The following is a 15,995-nucleotide window of genomic DNA, read 5'->3' as shown; positions in this document are numbered from 1 at the left end:
GTGTTCCCTATTCGGCTGCGGCGGTGGTGGTGGTGATAAACGGACGGGAGAGGGGCACACAGTCGATGTCTTAGCCGGCAGCACGACGACTTGGGGACGAGGTGGACAAAAAAGAAACAACGCCAGGCGAGCGGATGAGCAGCTGCAGGCATGGAATGGGCCCCTTCGGCACGCTATCCAGCTGGCAAAAGTCCCCACGCAGCACGCAAGCACGCGTCGAGTGGAAGTCACACGGAAAACAGCCGTGCAGTGGGCGGAGACTAAGCCTGGCTAGCGCCCCAGCTACGGCTGCACATCCTGGTCGCCAAAATAACGGCAGAACGTCTTTCTTCTGTTTCACCCGACACTGCCACTGAACGGCGGCGTTGCGCAATCAATCCAGCCAGACAGCCATGGCTGCAAAGAGGGATGCCATGCTGCTGCCCTTGTGTTCATGTCCTCACCTCTGGCGCGCGCCACAGGCCTCCCGTCCACTGACCGCTTCCTCTCTGCATGCTCCCGGCAATCCCTGGATCAAGTGCAGCCCGTTGTGGCATTTGCTCGCCCATGTCTCTTGTCAGCTTGGGCGACGACACGAGACGACGCGGGCATGTAAACACTATTCTGCAAAACCACGCTTGTAGTCAGCCCTTACTATCTGCCCCTCTTCCCCAGCGCCGCCGATTGCGCCAAACGACAACTAGACTGCTCGGACAATAATGTCGAGCGGCTACGGTGCAGCATCTCGAACGCATGTTCACGCCAGCATCAGCCGAGCATCATCACCATGGCCCCCTCAATTAACACGGCCCAGCGTTGCACCACCTGTGCCGTTGTTGCTCTCGACAACAATCGTGCCCCTCGCCAGGACCTGCAGCGTCGCCGTGGATACACCACCTGGGAAGACGTGCAGATCGCTTCTGTCCGCCCAATCACACCCTCGTCGCATGCACCTCTGTTCCTTCCCCGTCTTGCTTGGACGCGGCCCAGGCCCGCTACGTCTGCACCTAAGCCCGGCTTGTCTGCGGCCATATAGACATTACACACACTGGAGCGAACCGCATGCTATTCCCGCTCCGTACCATTCCTATTCGACATTCATCAGGGAACCGTCTAGAGAGCTCCATGTTGGATGCGTCCAGACAAATCGTGTCCAAGTGCAGCGCAGCACCACACCCTCACCAGACTAGCTTTGCGTTAGCGACATTCGCCACCTGGACAACGACGTGCATCGAGAGGGGATATTGACTAAGATTTATTGAATAACGGCCAGATGATGTTACATGCCATGACATCTCCCAGTGTGCCGAAGCCGAGCGTTAGAGACGATGCGATAACGCTGCCGCTTCCGTGCCGAAACCTTCGCTTTATCACGTGCTGTTCCGAACGTCCGTGGATGTATGCTTCAAGTACAGTTTACACCATTGACCGTCAAGCTAGTCAAAGTACACTGCCTCCGGCTTGTGCACACAAATCTTCCCCGACGATTCACTCTTGAGTACCACCCTGGGATCTTCTTTGCTCGCCTTGACGCTCTTTCCATCAACCGTCTTCTCCTCATACAGGACCTCGACCACTTCGCCGTCGACGTAGCCAGGTAGTGAGTGCCATTGAACTTTCTGGCCCTTCTTCGGTACCCGAGTCTTGTCGCCGGCAGCTCCAATTGGTTCATCATGCTTTCCACCCGCACTTTTCTGTTTCTTGCTCGGAGCCTCTGCATTCGCACCGCGTCCACGCTTTTTGCCCGGGTGGTCTTCCTGCGCTGAGCCTTTGGACTTGCGATTAGACTCCAAGAACTTCTGGTATTCCCTTTGATCGTTCTCCATGTGGTCTGGGTCATCCCACTGTGTGGTGCAGTCCGTCTTGCTCTTCTTTTCGATCTTGGTATATGTGTTGGTATCGTCCTCTTTGCTAGCATCCTTTCTGGCGTGAGCAGCCTTTGAAGTGTTGGCGACGTGTTGCTTGCCCTCCTTGCTTCCTTCCTGCTTCTTTGCATCTGTCTCTTCCTTTTCCTTCTCACTCATCTGTTCCCACGCCTTCTTCGGTAGGTACCGATGTTCTAGACCATTTTCATCTTTCGCGCTTCCGCTGCCTTCTTTGGTCTGCCACTCCTCCTCTGTCCATTTGTCGAGGTGCTTCGCACTGTCGTCCTTCTTATCTGTGGTATAGTCTCCGCCGCGTTTCTTGTACTCAGAAGCCATCATCTGCGCCTGCAATCAACGTGTCAGTGCTGCCCATAGTACCCGCGATCATTGGGTATACCTTTCGAGCGGACCATTGGCCAGGCGCACCTCCTTTTCCGCCAGCCTGAATCTCTTCCTTGACCTCATCACGAAGCTCTGGATCTGTGTACTTATCGTCGGTCTTGGAAGGCATTTTAGATGACTTTAGTCGAGTAGCAAATCTTGGAGAAATTGTAATCACACAAGGCGCACGGTATGCGGAAGCAAATGACAACGTTCGGGAGAAAACCGTGCGATACATTCCAGAAGAACGGGCGTCCAGCAACCAATCTTTGTACTACCCCGGATTTCCTACCACTGACGTACAGGTACCTGCGCAAGCTCCGACCCTCCTCATCTTAAGCACCCAGCCACCCAGAATCACCTACATCATGAAGTCTTCACAATTCTTCTTCCAGGCGGCCAGAGCACCTTGAATGCTGGTACGGCACGTTTCGCCCCTTTCACAAGCGCGTCGGGATGACATCAATGACTTCTTGATATTTCGCTTTGGGATGGTGTCGACGCTCGGACCCGAGGCTGCGCAAAGAATGAGGAGAAGCCACTTAACGTACAGCACCCGGTTAACTACTCGACAAGTCTCGCGAACCCCTAAACCCCTACGCTGGAATGTCGTCGCGCAGGTAGGTGCACTCATGTCGCACATTTCCCCGGCATGAAGACGCATTGCGCGTCTTTTCAGCATTCAAGCCAGACAGCTCCTCAGATCATGCGCGCTCTACGCCGATATGGGCCGGTCCGAAGCTAGCGTGCCATAGGCATGGGCTAGTTGTCAAGCGCAGCCATCACTTTGCAATTACTGTTCACTATCCTGCATTTACCTGCGCAAGTGACTGGAGGGCGCATGCCGTTGCGTGTTTCAATATGGAAAACTGTAGAACCATTGTTTTTGTGGAGTCAGCAAAGTCTATGAAACGTGATCAGCATCGAGGCGCACGTCTTGAAGCATCGTCGTATCGTCGCATCAACAAGATTCTGTTGGTCAAGTAAAGTATCTTGAGCTCATGTGATTATCTCTGATTGTCTCTGTCAGCTCAGGTCAGCTTGTCAATATTGAAATAAATTCTCTCCAAAGAAAAGTCCTAACCATCACGCTTTTCGACTGGAATCACCCTGATTTGGAAAGTTGGTAGCTCCCTGCAAAGCGTGAAGGCAGGCTAGCTATCGATCTATCAATTCGGCAATCGCCCCACCATTGCGTAGTCTGAAGGATCGTGATATGGGCAAGCCATTCTCTTTTGCTGTCTCCTGGCTGGAGACTCCTCGAGTTTTCTCGACGACAAGGGCGCTGTTGTTCAAGCTCATGCAGTCTGATCCCTATATTCTTACTTTTCCTGCCGACCCATATGTTACCATGAAATTCACGTTTTGGCTAATGTTCGGCCAAGTACAAGCACGGTACGCACTACCTTAGCAGTGCTTAGGGTGACCTTCCGTCATGGCATCTAACGCGTGCACTATCTTCAATAACGTATCTGCACTGCAGCCAAATTTCTCTACCTCTCCTGAGATTTACGGTTACGACGGCTGTGTGAGAGTTGCTAGTAAAGTTACAAAAACGCCTTCTCCGTGTGCGGCGTACGGTAGCTTCCCTATACTCATTGAAACTCTCATCTACTACACCCTTTGGAGGCTCCTAGACAGAACCGGCGGGTTTCGAGAGGACACCATAATGTGCTGGCGCCCTTTCATCCACACAGTAGGAGCATCTAGATGCGAGAGTGAGCGCCTGACCTACCCTAACAGCTGTTTGTGGAAGGCTTTTGAGAAACATGGAGTAGGGCCATGGTCCACATATGATGTAAAGGTTGTAATCTAACATTATTGACGTCTGCGGTGAAAGTCCTATAAGAATGTGTGCACGTAGTCGCAGTGGTCAACGTACATCTCTCGCTGTCTTTGTAAAAGCATACTCAACTATTCCTAACGATGCGTCTTGTTCCAGTCTTGTTCGTAGCGTCCAGCACGGCACTTCCTGCTGCACTTCACTCCCGGACAGCCCTACTGAACGCACTTCTACCTGACATCTCCCTCCCGATTGACTTCTCTTTCGGCGTCCGCGTACCAACTTCCTCCAACCCATCTTCTTCCAACCCTCTAGCCCTCTTGGTGAACGGCTACCAGATTCAGATTCCGCTTATCGCAAAATCTGGGACTCTCGTCTCTTGGATAGCAAACTACGCAGACGGAAAGCCATACAATACGCAATTCACTTCCATCAACCCGTCGGCCCCTAGAAATATAACTACAGACTCAGACTCCACCTCACAGCAAGGTGGAAACAGCTTCACAAACGCAACAGCGTTAGCAGATGGTCGACAGGCTCGTGTCATCACCACATCCTTCTCCTCGGGCAATGCCGCATCTGCCGCAGCGGCGGCTCTTGACGGGACAACCTCGTCTTCCACATCTTCATCAGGAGCCTCCAACAGCACAGCAGTTGCTACCACAAATGCATTGGGCGAAGTGCTCATCTTGACCTCTGCCAATACCGCCAACGCCTTGAACTCGCAATCGATTCAGAATGCGCGAGGCGCGGAAGCAGCATCGTCATGCGCCGCCGACTCGGGCCCAGCTGCATCCGCAGAAGCTGAGCAGATAAACAGCCTTTACATTCCTATTGGGACTTCTCCCGATGGCAAGGATACCTACTGGTTGAAAAGTTCGGCCTATGCGGCGTGTTCGGCGGGTGTGGATGCACCGACACAGGGCGGTAGCTCGAGTTCAGGTAGCCAGGCCTCTTTGACGGGGGTGAGCAGCAGTGTTACTTGTAATGGGGCCACGAGCAATGACCAGACAAAGAGCACGACATACAAGGTCAGTGTCAAGGGGAGGTATACTCTGTTGAAGGGGTTTAACGGCGCGGTTGGTGGACAGCGAGTTGCAGACAGTCAAAGTCAGTGTTAGATGAGTTCGAGAAGATTCGTCGTTAGTGTACTTTGTAGAGATGAGAGAAAGTGATTCTTTGAAATGCTATTCTTGTTCTAAGTCCTGAGTGCCGTTGTTTGGTATGAGGATCGTTACGTCTTTGGCCAGTAATAATTTGAAAGCGATTGATCAAACTGCGGCTAGACATGTATACCTCGTTCGTCTTTCTCACCGGGTCGAGTAAATAAAATTTTATTGTTGCCTGAACTCGGAGCGTTTTGCGCTTCTTTTTACACGGATTTCGGAAGTACGTTTCCAGTGAGACGTCTCTTATCCACTCTTGTTTTTACAACCACGATCACCGCACAAACAATAAGGCTACTGCGAAGAGTTTCCTCTCACAATCACTTCTTTCTGTGTTACCACGACGTCGTTGCGATTAGATGGTACAATAGCAATCGCCTGTCAGACGCACAAGGGTTTCAGTGGTGGAACAACAAGTCGTGCCAGCATGATGGCCCCAAGGCCATTCAAACACGCATACGCAGACTCACCGCCTTTTCGTTACGGCATGCCGAAGAATGAAGACGATGGCAAAAAGCATGGAAGCACCAAGTGGAGATCAGCGGGTAATCGATACGGGGGCAGGGAGCATGGGCCTCCATCGCCAAGATGCGGGGAGAGCTCCTGCCCCAACATGGATGGCTAACGGCACCAGCCATGCAAGGTACCACAGCTGTTGTAGCGTGCAGCTGACGTTGAAGCCATCTCTACATAACCCGCGCCCAAACATCCTCGCACGATCTCATCTTCATCCAACATGGGCGGAGAATCTCATCGCAATATGCCGGTGCCGGTCGCGAAAGATTACCCCCAGCTGGCGGCTGGTCCGGTTGGCAAGCAGATCCACAGCATCTATCAGAGCCGCTTGAGGCAGTTTGTTGATGGCGGACAATACAGGGAACAGAGTCTTATCGGGTAAGCATACAGCTACACCAGTGCCACAGCTCCGACTCCATTCCTAGCTTCGAGATGCTCATACGTCATCTAGCAAGCTCACCGAAGCTGTTGCGTCGGGCACCGACTGGGTCAAGCTCTCCGTCTACTCGCCCCCGAACCTCTCGCGTCCTCTGTTCAAAGAAGCTACTTCTCATGCGTTCCATCCTACCAAGGTCGGCGAGTCATTCGGTCCCAGCTGGTCGACGCACTGGTTCAAGGTCCAGCTTACAGTTCCAAAGCACATGCTCGACAAGGAACATCTTGAGTTCGTATGGGACGCCAACAACGAGGGGCTGATCTGGACTGAAGATGGACACACTGTCCACGGGCTGACCGGTGGTGGTGAGAGAACGCAATGGATCCTGCCCAAAGCCTACAGAGACGGCAAGGAGCATACCTTCTACATCGAGATGGCTTGCAACGGCATGTTCGGGAACGCACCCGGTGGCGATTCCATCCAGCCACCTGCACCCGACAAGTACTACACGTTACACACCGCCGAAGTACAGGCAGTCAACTTGGAGGCAAGAGCACTCTACTTTGACTTTTGGGAGATCTCAGACGCCGCCCGCGAGTTTCCTGGAGACTCAACGCAGGCTCACGATGCCCAGCAGGTCTGCAACCGCATCATTGACGCTTTCATTGCCGGCAATGGAAGTCAAGAAAGCATCAAAGCAGGTCGCAAGATTGCCGCCGAGTACGTGGGCAAGGATGTAGACTCGCACAAGGTGTACGAGAGTGGCCAGGAGGCCATCGTACACGGCATTGGCTATTGTCACATAGACACTTGTTGGCTGTGGCCCTTCGACGAGACCAAGCGTAAGGTCAACCGATCATGGTCGAACCAGTGCGACCTCATCGAACGATACCCCGAGCTTCGCTTCTGCTGTTCACAGGCGCAACAATACAAGTGGCTTGAGCAGTACTACCCCTCTACGTTTGATCGTGTCAAGAAGAAGGTCAAAGAGGGCAGTTTTCAGCCTATCGGCGGCAGCTGGGTCGAGCACGATACCAACCTTCCTGGCGGAGAATCGCTCATTAGGCAGTTCTTGTACGGTCAACGCTACTTTGAAAGCAAGTTTGGTCAGAGATGCCGTACATTCTGGTTACCTGACACATTTGGATACTCAACGCAATTACCCCAAATCTGCCGCATATCTGGTATGACGAGATTTCTTACACAGAAGTTGAGTTGGAACAACATCAACAATTTCCCACATACAACATTCAACTGGGTCGCGCTGGACAACAGTCAGGTCATCTGTCACATGCCGCCATCGGAGACGTATACCTGCGAAGCAAACTTCGGAGACGTCAAGCGCAGCGTTACACAGCACAAGTCCCTGGACCAGGACAAATCGTCTTTGATCGTCTTTGGTAAAGGGGATGGAGGCGGCGGCCCGACTTGGCAGCATCTCGAGAAGCTCAGGCGGTGCCGCGGCATCAGTGACACAGCTGGTCTTTTACCTCGTGTTAAGCTGGGCGACTCGGCGGATGACTTCTTCGACCGTCTAGAGAAGAAAGTCGAAAATGGCACCGAGCTTGTGACGTGGTACGGCGAGCTGTACTTTGAGCTCCACCGTGGTACATACACTACGCAGTCTAACAACAAGCGCAATAACCGCAAGGCCGAGATCATGCTAAGGGATATCGAATATCTTGCGACTCTGGCTACAATCAAGAACGGCTTCGGCAAGAAGGGCTCGTACAAATACCCGAAGAAAGATATTGACGACATGTGGGAAAATGTGTTGTTGTGTCAGTTTCATGACTGTCTACCTGGAAGTTCAATTGAAATGTGCTACGATGACTCTGACCGCGTAAGTTGCTGCCCTCCTTGTCAGCAGCTTCCCACTAAATGTTGCTAGATATATGCCGAAGTTTTTGCCACTGGCGAGCGTTTGCTTTCCGATGCCCTTACTGAACTCGGGTTTAACGATGAAAGTCACTGGGACCATGATACGAAACTTTTCGCAATGAACACTCTACCGTGGAACCGTAGCGAGATTGTCAAGCTGCCTAGCTTGGCGAGCCGGACGAAGTATGGGATGGCTAATGCTCAGTACGGTCTCGCTCACCGTGACGGGTCTCAAAAGGGGTTGGGCGCTCTGAACGTCTACCCCTTGACCTCAGCATACCCTGCTTCGAAGGCGTCCATTGAAGAGATCCATACCAATGTCTTTGAGCTTCGAAACTCCCAATTCATTGTGCAAGTCGCCAATGGCGCCGTCACTTCGCTCTTCGATATCGCCGCAGATCGCGAACTCATCCCCAAGGGTGCCAAAGCTGGCCAGCTTGTCATCTATGACGATAAGCCACTTTATTGGCAAGCCTGGGACGTCGAGGTCTACCACTTGCAATCTCGTCAAGAACTCGAGCCGAGCAAGGTGACTATCGCAGAGGACAGCGTACACCGAGTCAGTCTTGAGATCGAGACGAAGATTTCTGACAAATCCTGGATCAAGACAACGCTCAGTCTACCTGCAGCTGTAGGAAACACACCCAGCGCCATTGAGTTCGATGCAGAGATCGAATGGCACGAGACGATGAAGTTCTTGAAGGTGGAGTTTCCCGTCGATATCGTGAACACAGAAGCCAGTTACGAGACACAATTCGGAATTGTACGCCGACCCACACACTACAACACAACATGGGACATGGCCAAGTTCGAGGTTTGCTGCCACAAGTGGGCTGATTTGTCTGAAGCCACATACGGTGTCTCTATTTTGAATGACAGCAAATACGGTTTCGCCGTAGCCGGAAATGTCATGCGCCTCTCACTTCTTCGTGCGCCCAAAGCACCAGACGCCCACGCCGATATGGGAAGCCACAAGACTCGCTACGCCATCTTCCCCCACAAGGGCGGTCTGGACGAACGCACAGTCCGCAAAGCCTTTGAATTTAACAACCCGCTCAAGATTGTCGGACGTCAAGATCCTCTGTCTACTCTGCATAGCAGTCTGCTGAATCCTTTTCATATCCACGGCGCACCCAACCTTGTGCTAGACACTATCAAGCGTGGGGAGGATGATGAAGATGTCAGCCGCGGTGGATTACCGATCAAGAAGGGTCATTCCATCATTCTGCGTATTTACGATAGCTTGGGCGGGAAGAGCAAGGGTGTGCTAACGTGGGGTGATGTTGACGTCAAGAAAGTAATCAGAGTCAACGCACTGGAAGACGAGGAGGGCGAACCTTTGGTGATCAGCGACATGAGGGTTGGAACAGAAGAGAATGGTGAGAAGGGTGTACCGGTTGAGATTCGCGCGTTCGAGGTGGCAACATACAAGCTCATTTTGGCGTAATGATGATGCAGGTTATTTGAGGGATGAGTAATGACCAGGAATGGTATGCATATGGACTTTCCTTCAGCTATGTGGAGTCAAGGTTTTTGGGGTATTTTCAGCGTCTCAGTATACATAGTTGAGCATCAAATATAACCACTTCGTGTCATAGTACCGATAGCCAGCATACTATTCCATGTGAATGTGAAATACAATCCATTGTATCCAAAACGCCAATAATGCTGTGTCCCAACCTCTATGTATCAATGGCTAGGCTTTCAGCTTGCATCATACCGTGACTCTTGGACACAAAGTTCAGCTGTCCTATAGGGCACTCACCCTGCTCACTACTACATGAAGAAAACAAACCTAGTGGATGCGATCCAACTTGAGCCTGTTCCTGGCAATCTTGTCATCAACCTGGTCCGTCTTGCCAGTGATGCGTGTGATGTGGGTATTTTGCTTGTCGACCTCCTCGCCCATTGCTCTACCAAGGTGGTTGAGGTTCTTGGCCATGCCGTGGAGTGCATCTGTTCATAGGATAGTCAGTATATGCGCGATCACGGCCAATCATAATGACAGAGAGTTCTGGTATAGGACGATGAACAGGAAAGACATACCCAAGTTGCCATCGATCTCATTCTCCATGGCATCATCTTCCTCGTCGGCCTCGAACTGGAACTTGGAGCGCGCGGCAAGCGAGCTCTTGTTGGGGCCCGCTGGGCCACCTCCCTGTTGTAGCTGGCGCTGAGCTTCGTTCGCGCGAGCTCCAGACTCCCACTTGGCGCGGTTGGTGGCTTCACGGGTCTCGCGGTCGCGCGCGTGCTGGTCCATGGCCTGTTGCATTTGCTTCTCGCGCTTGGAGTTGCCTGTGAAGGGGTTCGGGACGATGGAGAACATGCTTGCATTGATGCCTGGCGACGCTTTAGTCAAGACGGTTACTGATAACGTAGGGTAGGTACTCACGAGCCAGTTCCTTGGTTTGGCCATTAGCCCTGTCACTCTGGATGGAGGCAAGGTCGAGATTGCGTTCAGTGCTAGCGACTGGTCAGCTGTGCATGCTCATGGTCAAGTCGGGCCAGACTCACTTGTGAATACGCTCTCCTTGGGCCGCTAGGGTTCCCAGGGTTCCGCGACCAGTTTCCAAGGCCTGCTCAGCAAGACGTAGAGCATTCCTCGTACTAGCAACGTCTTGTTGCTTCATGAACTTGATCTCTTGCTTTGTGGCGTCGATGTCCTCCTCTTCTTGTTCCTCAGCCGTCAATTGACGGTCTTCATAGGTTCCATAGCCACCAGGTGTGGATCCGTAACCACCAGGAGCTGCATCGCCGTATGCGCCGCTCGGGGTGCTTCCATAGGCACCGCTCTGTCCAAGGGCGCTAGGCTGTTGGGCCGGCTGCGCTTTCTGGCGTTGGGGTGCATTGCCGAAAAGCTCGTTGCGGCCTGCTTCGGTGCTCATGGTGTCGTTGGAAGCGGTCCTTCCAAGGCCTCCGTAGCCGCCAGGTCGCTGGGGTGCACCTCCGCCGTAGCGGTCGTTTCCATAGCCTGACTGCGCGCCGTAGCTTCCTCCCTGGGCACCGTATCCACCCGCATTCTGTCCGTAGCTCTGACCTGGGCCTGTCACGGCTGGCGTCTTCTCCTGTCGAAACGATGTGTCCTGACCACCAGGGGAGTAGGATGGGGGTGGCTGCGCGTACGGGTCCTTGGCTACAGGCGCGGCATATGGATTCTGGGCTGCTGGGCTAGCTGTTCCAGCCTTGTCTTTCTTCTTGGAGAAGAGTCCCATGGTTTATGTGTAGAGGGAGGAGTCTGTGGAGGGGTTTTGGCGGGAGATTCGTGTCGTGTATGCGTCGGTATTAGGGGTCGGTGCGGTGAAAGCTGACAGGTCGGGAAGCACCAAGGGAATTGTGGGGTGCCTTATCGATTGGCCTAGTCAAAGTTTACTGGACGTCCTTTCTGATCGTATACGCAAACTCGAAATAGGGAGATGGAAGGGATGTACACGGCGAAGAGGCGACGTCGCAGTATATGAATGTCACAGACAGAAGAAATCGTGTTTGAGCAGTCGATGTTTTGCTGCGTCTGGTGTTTCAATCACTTCAAGCGCCCAACCTGCCGCTAGTGAGAAGGCGGAGTGAGTGGAGTACGCCATCGCGTGTGGCTGAGGCGATGCCAGGAATAGTTCACCAGCCTGGGTACATGTACGTCTACAGACTTGATCAAGCGTTCAGACAGGTTTTGTTGTCGTTCCCATCCCTCAAGGTTACCGTACCCATCGTATTATCACATCTTGGGTACCACGGTCCGTAAGGCTGGCGCATCTCCGGGCCCACATGCCCACTTCAATTTGGTCCCTGCATATCACAGAAGCACGTTCAGATCTCTTGCGAAAAGCGACAAAAACTAAAACTCCTAAGTTCACTTCACTATGCTGAATCTGGGTATCATTTTTCTACATCCTGTATCAACGTCGTGATATATACAAAGTGCGACAAGCGTTTCACACCAACGAGGAGCAAGTTGTTGTCCACTGCGAAGTGTTAGTAACGCTACGTTGTCCAGATTGCGCTGTCTTCTTCATGCATGACTTCACCATCAGAGGATGGCAGGTCTTCATGTTCCTCTTTCGTCCATATCTCATTTCCTGCTACCACAGGGAACGACGTCAAAACCCTGCTGATGTCCCCCCACCATACCTCGCCAAACCGCCGATACCAGTCTACTGTAACTTTCAAACCTTCGTCGAAACTGGTCTTGGGTTCCCACCCCAATGCGGTGAGCTTTGATCCATCTGTCGCATAGCGTTGATCATTAAATGGTCGATCCTCTGTGTACTCTACCCATTTGGAAACCTCAGCAGAAGAGCCGTGGGGGATCCCGAAGACATTTAGCAGCCTGCTACAAATTTCCGAATTCGAAATCTCGTCCTTTGACGCGATATTGTAGATCTGACCAACCTGGCCCTTGTGCAATATAGTGTCTAGTGCATCCACTATGTCACCCGCGTAGAGGTAGCGTCGTGTGGGTGATCCATCACCGTGCAGAAGGAGCTTCTGTTTCCGTTGTAGTAGCATGATAAACTTTGGGATGATCTCTGTATCAGTCAGCTTCGTGGGTTTTCTCTAGCTTCACAGAAGTGCCTACTCTCAGGGAACTGATGCGGCCCATACACATTGTTCGCCCGGACAGTGATCAGTGGCAGCTTGAAGCTGCTCCTGTACGCGCTGACCATCATCTCCGCTGCAGCCTTGCTCGCCGAGTAAGGATTCGTGGGCGCCAGTATGCTCGTCTCGCCCAGATCTGCAGCTCCAATTGGAACGTCGCCATACACCTCGTCCGTGGAGATGTGTATAAACCTGGTGACACCATGTTCCCTCGCTCGCTCGAGCAAGACGTGTGTGCCGTAAACATTCGTGTTTGTGAACTCGTACGAATTGCCAAAGCTGAGGTCGACGTGCGATTGTGCTGCGAAGTGGAAGATGGTTTCGATCTTGTGTTTGCGCAGTACACGCTTGACATCTGCGGGCGATGTGATGTCACCTTGTTCGAATGCGAAATTTGGTCGGTCGTCGAGAATTCGCGTGTTGTTGAGCGTGGCGCAGTAGTCTAGCTTGTCAAAGGAGACGACATTGTAGTGTGGGTATGTAAGGACCACATGCCGCACGAACCAGCAAGCTCTGCTCCTTGGTCAGTCGTGGTCTAGTTCAAGCAAAAGTCAAGAGACGCACAGCTCACAACTTCCCGTGGTCTCGTCGCGACGTACATGAAGCCGGCTCCACCTGTAACCAAAATGTTCTTCGCGTCAGGGAGAGGTTCGAAGTTAGTACTACCGATGAGTATCGGCGCCTGCTTCCAAAGCTCCTGCTTGACATGCGATCTCGGATTAAGAACTGTCGACCCTCGTCGGCCTGGTATTGTTAGCGTCTGGGTTGGACTGTGCCTTGCATCGCATGCTGCAGGTGGGGACTCACGCTTTACGCCATTGGTGCCATTGACAACATAGTGGGCAGTGTCGGGATTTTGGACATAACTCATGGTCGTGATGACTTTTGCTCTTGTCAAACGAAAGCTGTCAAAGGCTTTCTTGACATGCTCATATAAGGTCCAAACGATGTATACCACCGTGTCACGTCTGGCGCGTCACTGGCCGCCCGTGTTTACGAAGCTGAATTAGTGCTAACTTGTAACGGAGATGTACCCGCCTGGTTACCTTACGTCATCTCCGAAAGCATGAAACCTCACCATCATTGCACTACGACAAACCCCAACTAGATTTCGAACCTCTCGAAGCTGACAAAGTGATGCTCTAATACCGTTTCTTAGCCTTTGTCAAACGACACTATTCGGGCTCCAGACCACATCGTACTGAACGCCATGCCTTAGGTCTGTCGAATGCACAGCCCAAGCCTAGACGCGTCATCGACAATATCCTTCTTCAGCACAATTGAGGACCGAATGTTACTACAGCGGCGGTATTACACGTATCCACTATTTCACTTCCAAATTTCAATAAGTTTTCGTTCGTTGTCGTCTCTTTCCGTACAAATACCGGATTGATCATTTTCCCAAGATCGCACTCTGCATGCCGCCTCTTTCGCGTATCCATGACCTTTTTCCTCTTGGTAAAATTCAAGGTTTTTGAGTTTCAAGTACAAAGCGACATGGTTCACAGCGTATCACACATGTACAAGACCTAGGTATGCACCTCGAGGATCCGATCTGCGGTCAGATGGCCAGATTGGGTTGCCCCACCATAGTGTAATGTGGGGATGACAATATACTGCTCTTCGAGGACGATTCCAGCATTCTGAATAGAACAAAAAGCCAAGTATGGACCTATGACCTTGTATTCCATCACTATCACTGGAAGAAATCAACACTAAGCACATCACCTTGTACTACGACGATGGGGTTCAGTAGAGCAGCAGAGTGGTCATATTTAGGGACTATGGGCTTATGGGCTGTTAGTCTGTTCACCCTTGGGTGGATTGCTCTCATATTGGACTACAGTCGCATGCTGTATTTGAGATGGCGAATGGTAACCGCCCGCTTCTGCCTATCCTTATGTCTCTAGAGAATTCAACTCATACACTGGCAGCCGCCTGGACCACTACCATGGCCAATCATTGGCAATACATTCAGCTTACCGGAGGAAAAGCCTTGGTTTCTTATCGAGCAGCTATCCAAGGACTACAACTCTCCGCTTATCACGTTCTGGATTGGGCGGTCAGTCTGCACGGAAAGTTTTTGTTGTGGAGAGTGAGTAACACATTGCAGGAGGCCCACGATTTGGATCAACGACGCGTGGGCTGCCGACGAAGTCCTCGTAAAGCGAGCCAATATCTACAACTCTCGGCCGCGAATGCTGATGTTCGCCGAGTTGATGGGTGGTCAAAATAATCTACTGCATAAATACACATACACGAGAGAGCAGCGCGAGCGGTTCCGTGACCTCCGGAAGCTTACACACCAGGGCGTTGGGATTCAGCGGGTGAGTTGAAGTTGCGGTATGGCACGCTTCCCACTGACATAATACTTAGGTACAAAATTATCGCAGCCTCCAAGATGATGAGAACAAGGTAGTGGTGAAGGATTTGCTCACCACACCGGACAAATTCGTGTCACACTTCGAGAGATACGCTACAAGCGTTGTGTCAATTATCGGCTTCGGACGTCGGATCGCGGACTGCCAAGATCCGTTAATTACTGAAGTGATTGCTCAGATGCAAAACTCTGCTCAGATGGCAGTCGTCGCCAAAGACTTCCCACGCTTGATGGAGACTTTCCCATGTAAGTATCGGAGGCTCGAATGAAATCTAGCGTTAACGGCAAAAGGGCTTGCAAAATTCCCCGACTGTATTGCTCCTTGGAAGCGTGGTACACGGCGTTCCGCCAAACCCAAGTTCGGCCGCCATGACTTCTTCTTTGCTTTAGCAGAAGAGGCAAACCAGAGTTCAGGCGAGAACTACGCGAAGTATTTGTTTCGTGAAGCACCTCAGTACAATCTTCATCCACTCGAAATCTCCAATCTCGCCGCCAACCTGCTCGGTGCCGGAGCAGACACATCGAGTAGCACACTTGTTACGGCTGTACTAGCTATGCGCGCATTTCCTGAGACCCTCGATCATGCGTGGGATGAACTCGATCGTGTCGTGGGTCGAGCACGAAGTCCAACCTTAGATGACGACCTCCCATACCTCCGCGCTTTCACCAAGGAAGTCTTCCGCTGGCGGTCTGTTGCAATCATCGGAGGTACTGCCCACGCCCCTGTCCAAGATGACTATTGGAACGGCTATTATATTCCGAAGGGAACCTGGATGCAAGGTAATGTCTGGGCGATACATCACAATGAGCGCGATTTCCCAGATCCTGACCGCTTCAATCCACGAAGATTCTTGGACACGGACGATAAGAGACCATTCCCTGGGGAGAAAGGATATATGACTTTTGGATGGGGAAGAAGAAGTTGTGCAGGCCAAGCATTAGCGGAGCAGGGAACCAGAGTTGCTAACAATCAATCCAAACTGATGAGACTGACTGACTGACTGATTGCTTGGCAGTCAGTTCAGTGTCAGTTTAGAGCTCTCGTCTTATCAGTCAGTTCAGTTTAGAGCTCTTAAAC

At 52.0% G+C, this 15,995-nt stretch overlaps 6 protein-coding genes across 6 annotated transcripts; 3 read left to right on the top strand and 3 right to left on the bottom strand.

Annotated features, from left to right (window-relative positions):
- Window positions 1-1,415: 1,415 nt before the first annotated feature.
- J4E82_011276 (uncharacterized protein) lies at window positions 1,416-2,355 on the bottom strand (the record flags this gene model as incomplete). Its single annotated transcript, XM_051737484.1, has 2 exons — window positions 1,416-2,189; window positions 2,242-2,355. 2 exons carry the CDS (start codon window positions 2,353-2,355, stop codon window positions 1,416-1,418), a joined length of 888 nt encoding a protein of 295 aa, XP_051582759.1.
- A 1,796-nt stretch (window positions 2,356-4,151) lies between these two features.
- J4E82_011275 (uncharacterized protein) lies at window positions 4,152-5,129 on the top strand (the record flags this gene model as incomplete). Its single annotated transcript, XM_051737483.1, has 1 exon — window positions 4,152-5,129. One exon carries the CDS (start codon window positions 4,152-4,154, stop codon window positions 5,127-5,129), a length of 978 nt encoding a protein of 325 aa, XP_051582758.1.
- Window positions 5,130-5,910: 781 nt separating this feature from the next.
- Window positions 5,911-9,394, top strand: J4E82_011274 (uncharacterized protein; the record flags this gene model as incomplete). Its single annotated transcript, XM_051737482.1, has 3 exons — window positions 5,911-6,068; window positions 6,142-7,909; window positions 7,958-9,394. The coding sequence occupies 3 exons, from the start codon at window positions 5,911-5,913 to the stop codon at window positions 9,392-9,394; spliced, it is 3,363 nt and encodes a 1,120-aa protein (XP_051582757.1).
- A 348-nt stretch (window positions 9,395-9,742) lies between these two features.
- J4E82_011273 (uncharacterized protein) lies at window positions 9,743-11,159 on the bottom strand (the record flags this gene model as incomplete). Its single annotated transcript, XM_051737481.1, has 4 exons — window positions 9,743-9,903; window positions 9,994-10,287; window positions 10,340-10,410; window positions 10,462-11,159. The coding sequence occupies 4 exons, from the start codon at window positions 11,157-11,159 to the stop codon at window positions 9,743-9,745; spliced, it is 1,224 nt and encodes a 407-aa protein (XP_051582756.1).
- Window positions 11,160-11,922: 763 nt separating this feature from the next.
- On the bottom strand, window positions 11,923-13,408 carry J4E82_011272 (uncharacterized protein; the record flags this gene model as incomplete). The annotated part of the gene is made up of 4 exons (XM_051737480.1): window positions 11,923-12,467; window positions 12,518-13,050; window positions 13,137-13,281; window positions 13,345-13,408. The coding sequence occupies 4 exons, from the start codon at window positions 13,406-13,408 to the stop codon at window positions 11,923-11,925; spliced, it is 1,287 nt and encodes a 428-aa protein (XP_051582755.1).
- Window positions 13,409-14,321: 913 nt separating this feature from the next.
- J4E82_011271 (uncharacterized protein) lies at window positions 14,322-15,876 on the top strand (the record flags this gene model as incomplete). The annotated part of the gene is made up of 5 exons (XM_051737479.1): window positions 14,322-14,411; window positions 14,472-14,599; window positions 14,651-14,864; window positions 14,914-15,163; window positions 15,209-15,876. Coding segments are annotated over 5 exons (1,350 nt in total), but the record flags the coding sequence as incomplete, so codon positions are not given.
- Between the last annotated feature and the right edge of the window lie 119 nt (window positions 15,877-15,995).

This window comes from Alternaria postmessia (genome assembly GCF_024291825.1).
Source record: "Alternaria postmessia strain BMP 2775 chromosome Unknown scaffold_181, whole genome shotgun sequence".
Taxonomy (NCBI): domain Eukaryota; kingdom Fungi; phylum Ascomycota; class Dothideomycetes; order Pleosporales; family Pleosporaceae; genus Alternaria; species Alternaria postmessia.
The sequence above is the reverse complement of the archived record's forward strand: the minus strand, read 5'-3'. Positions and strand labels throughout refer to the sequence as shown.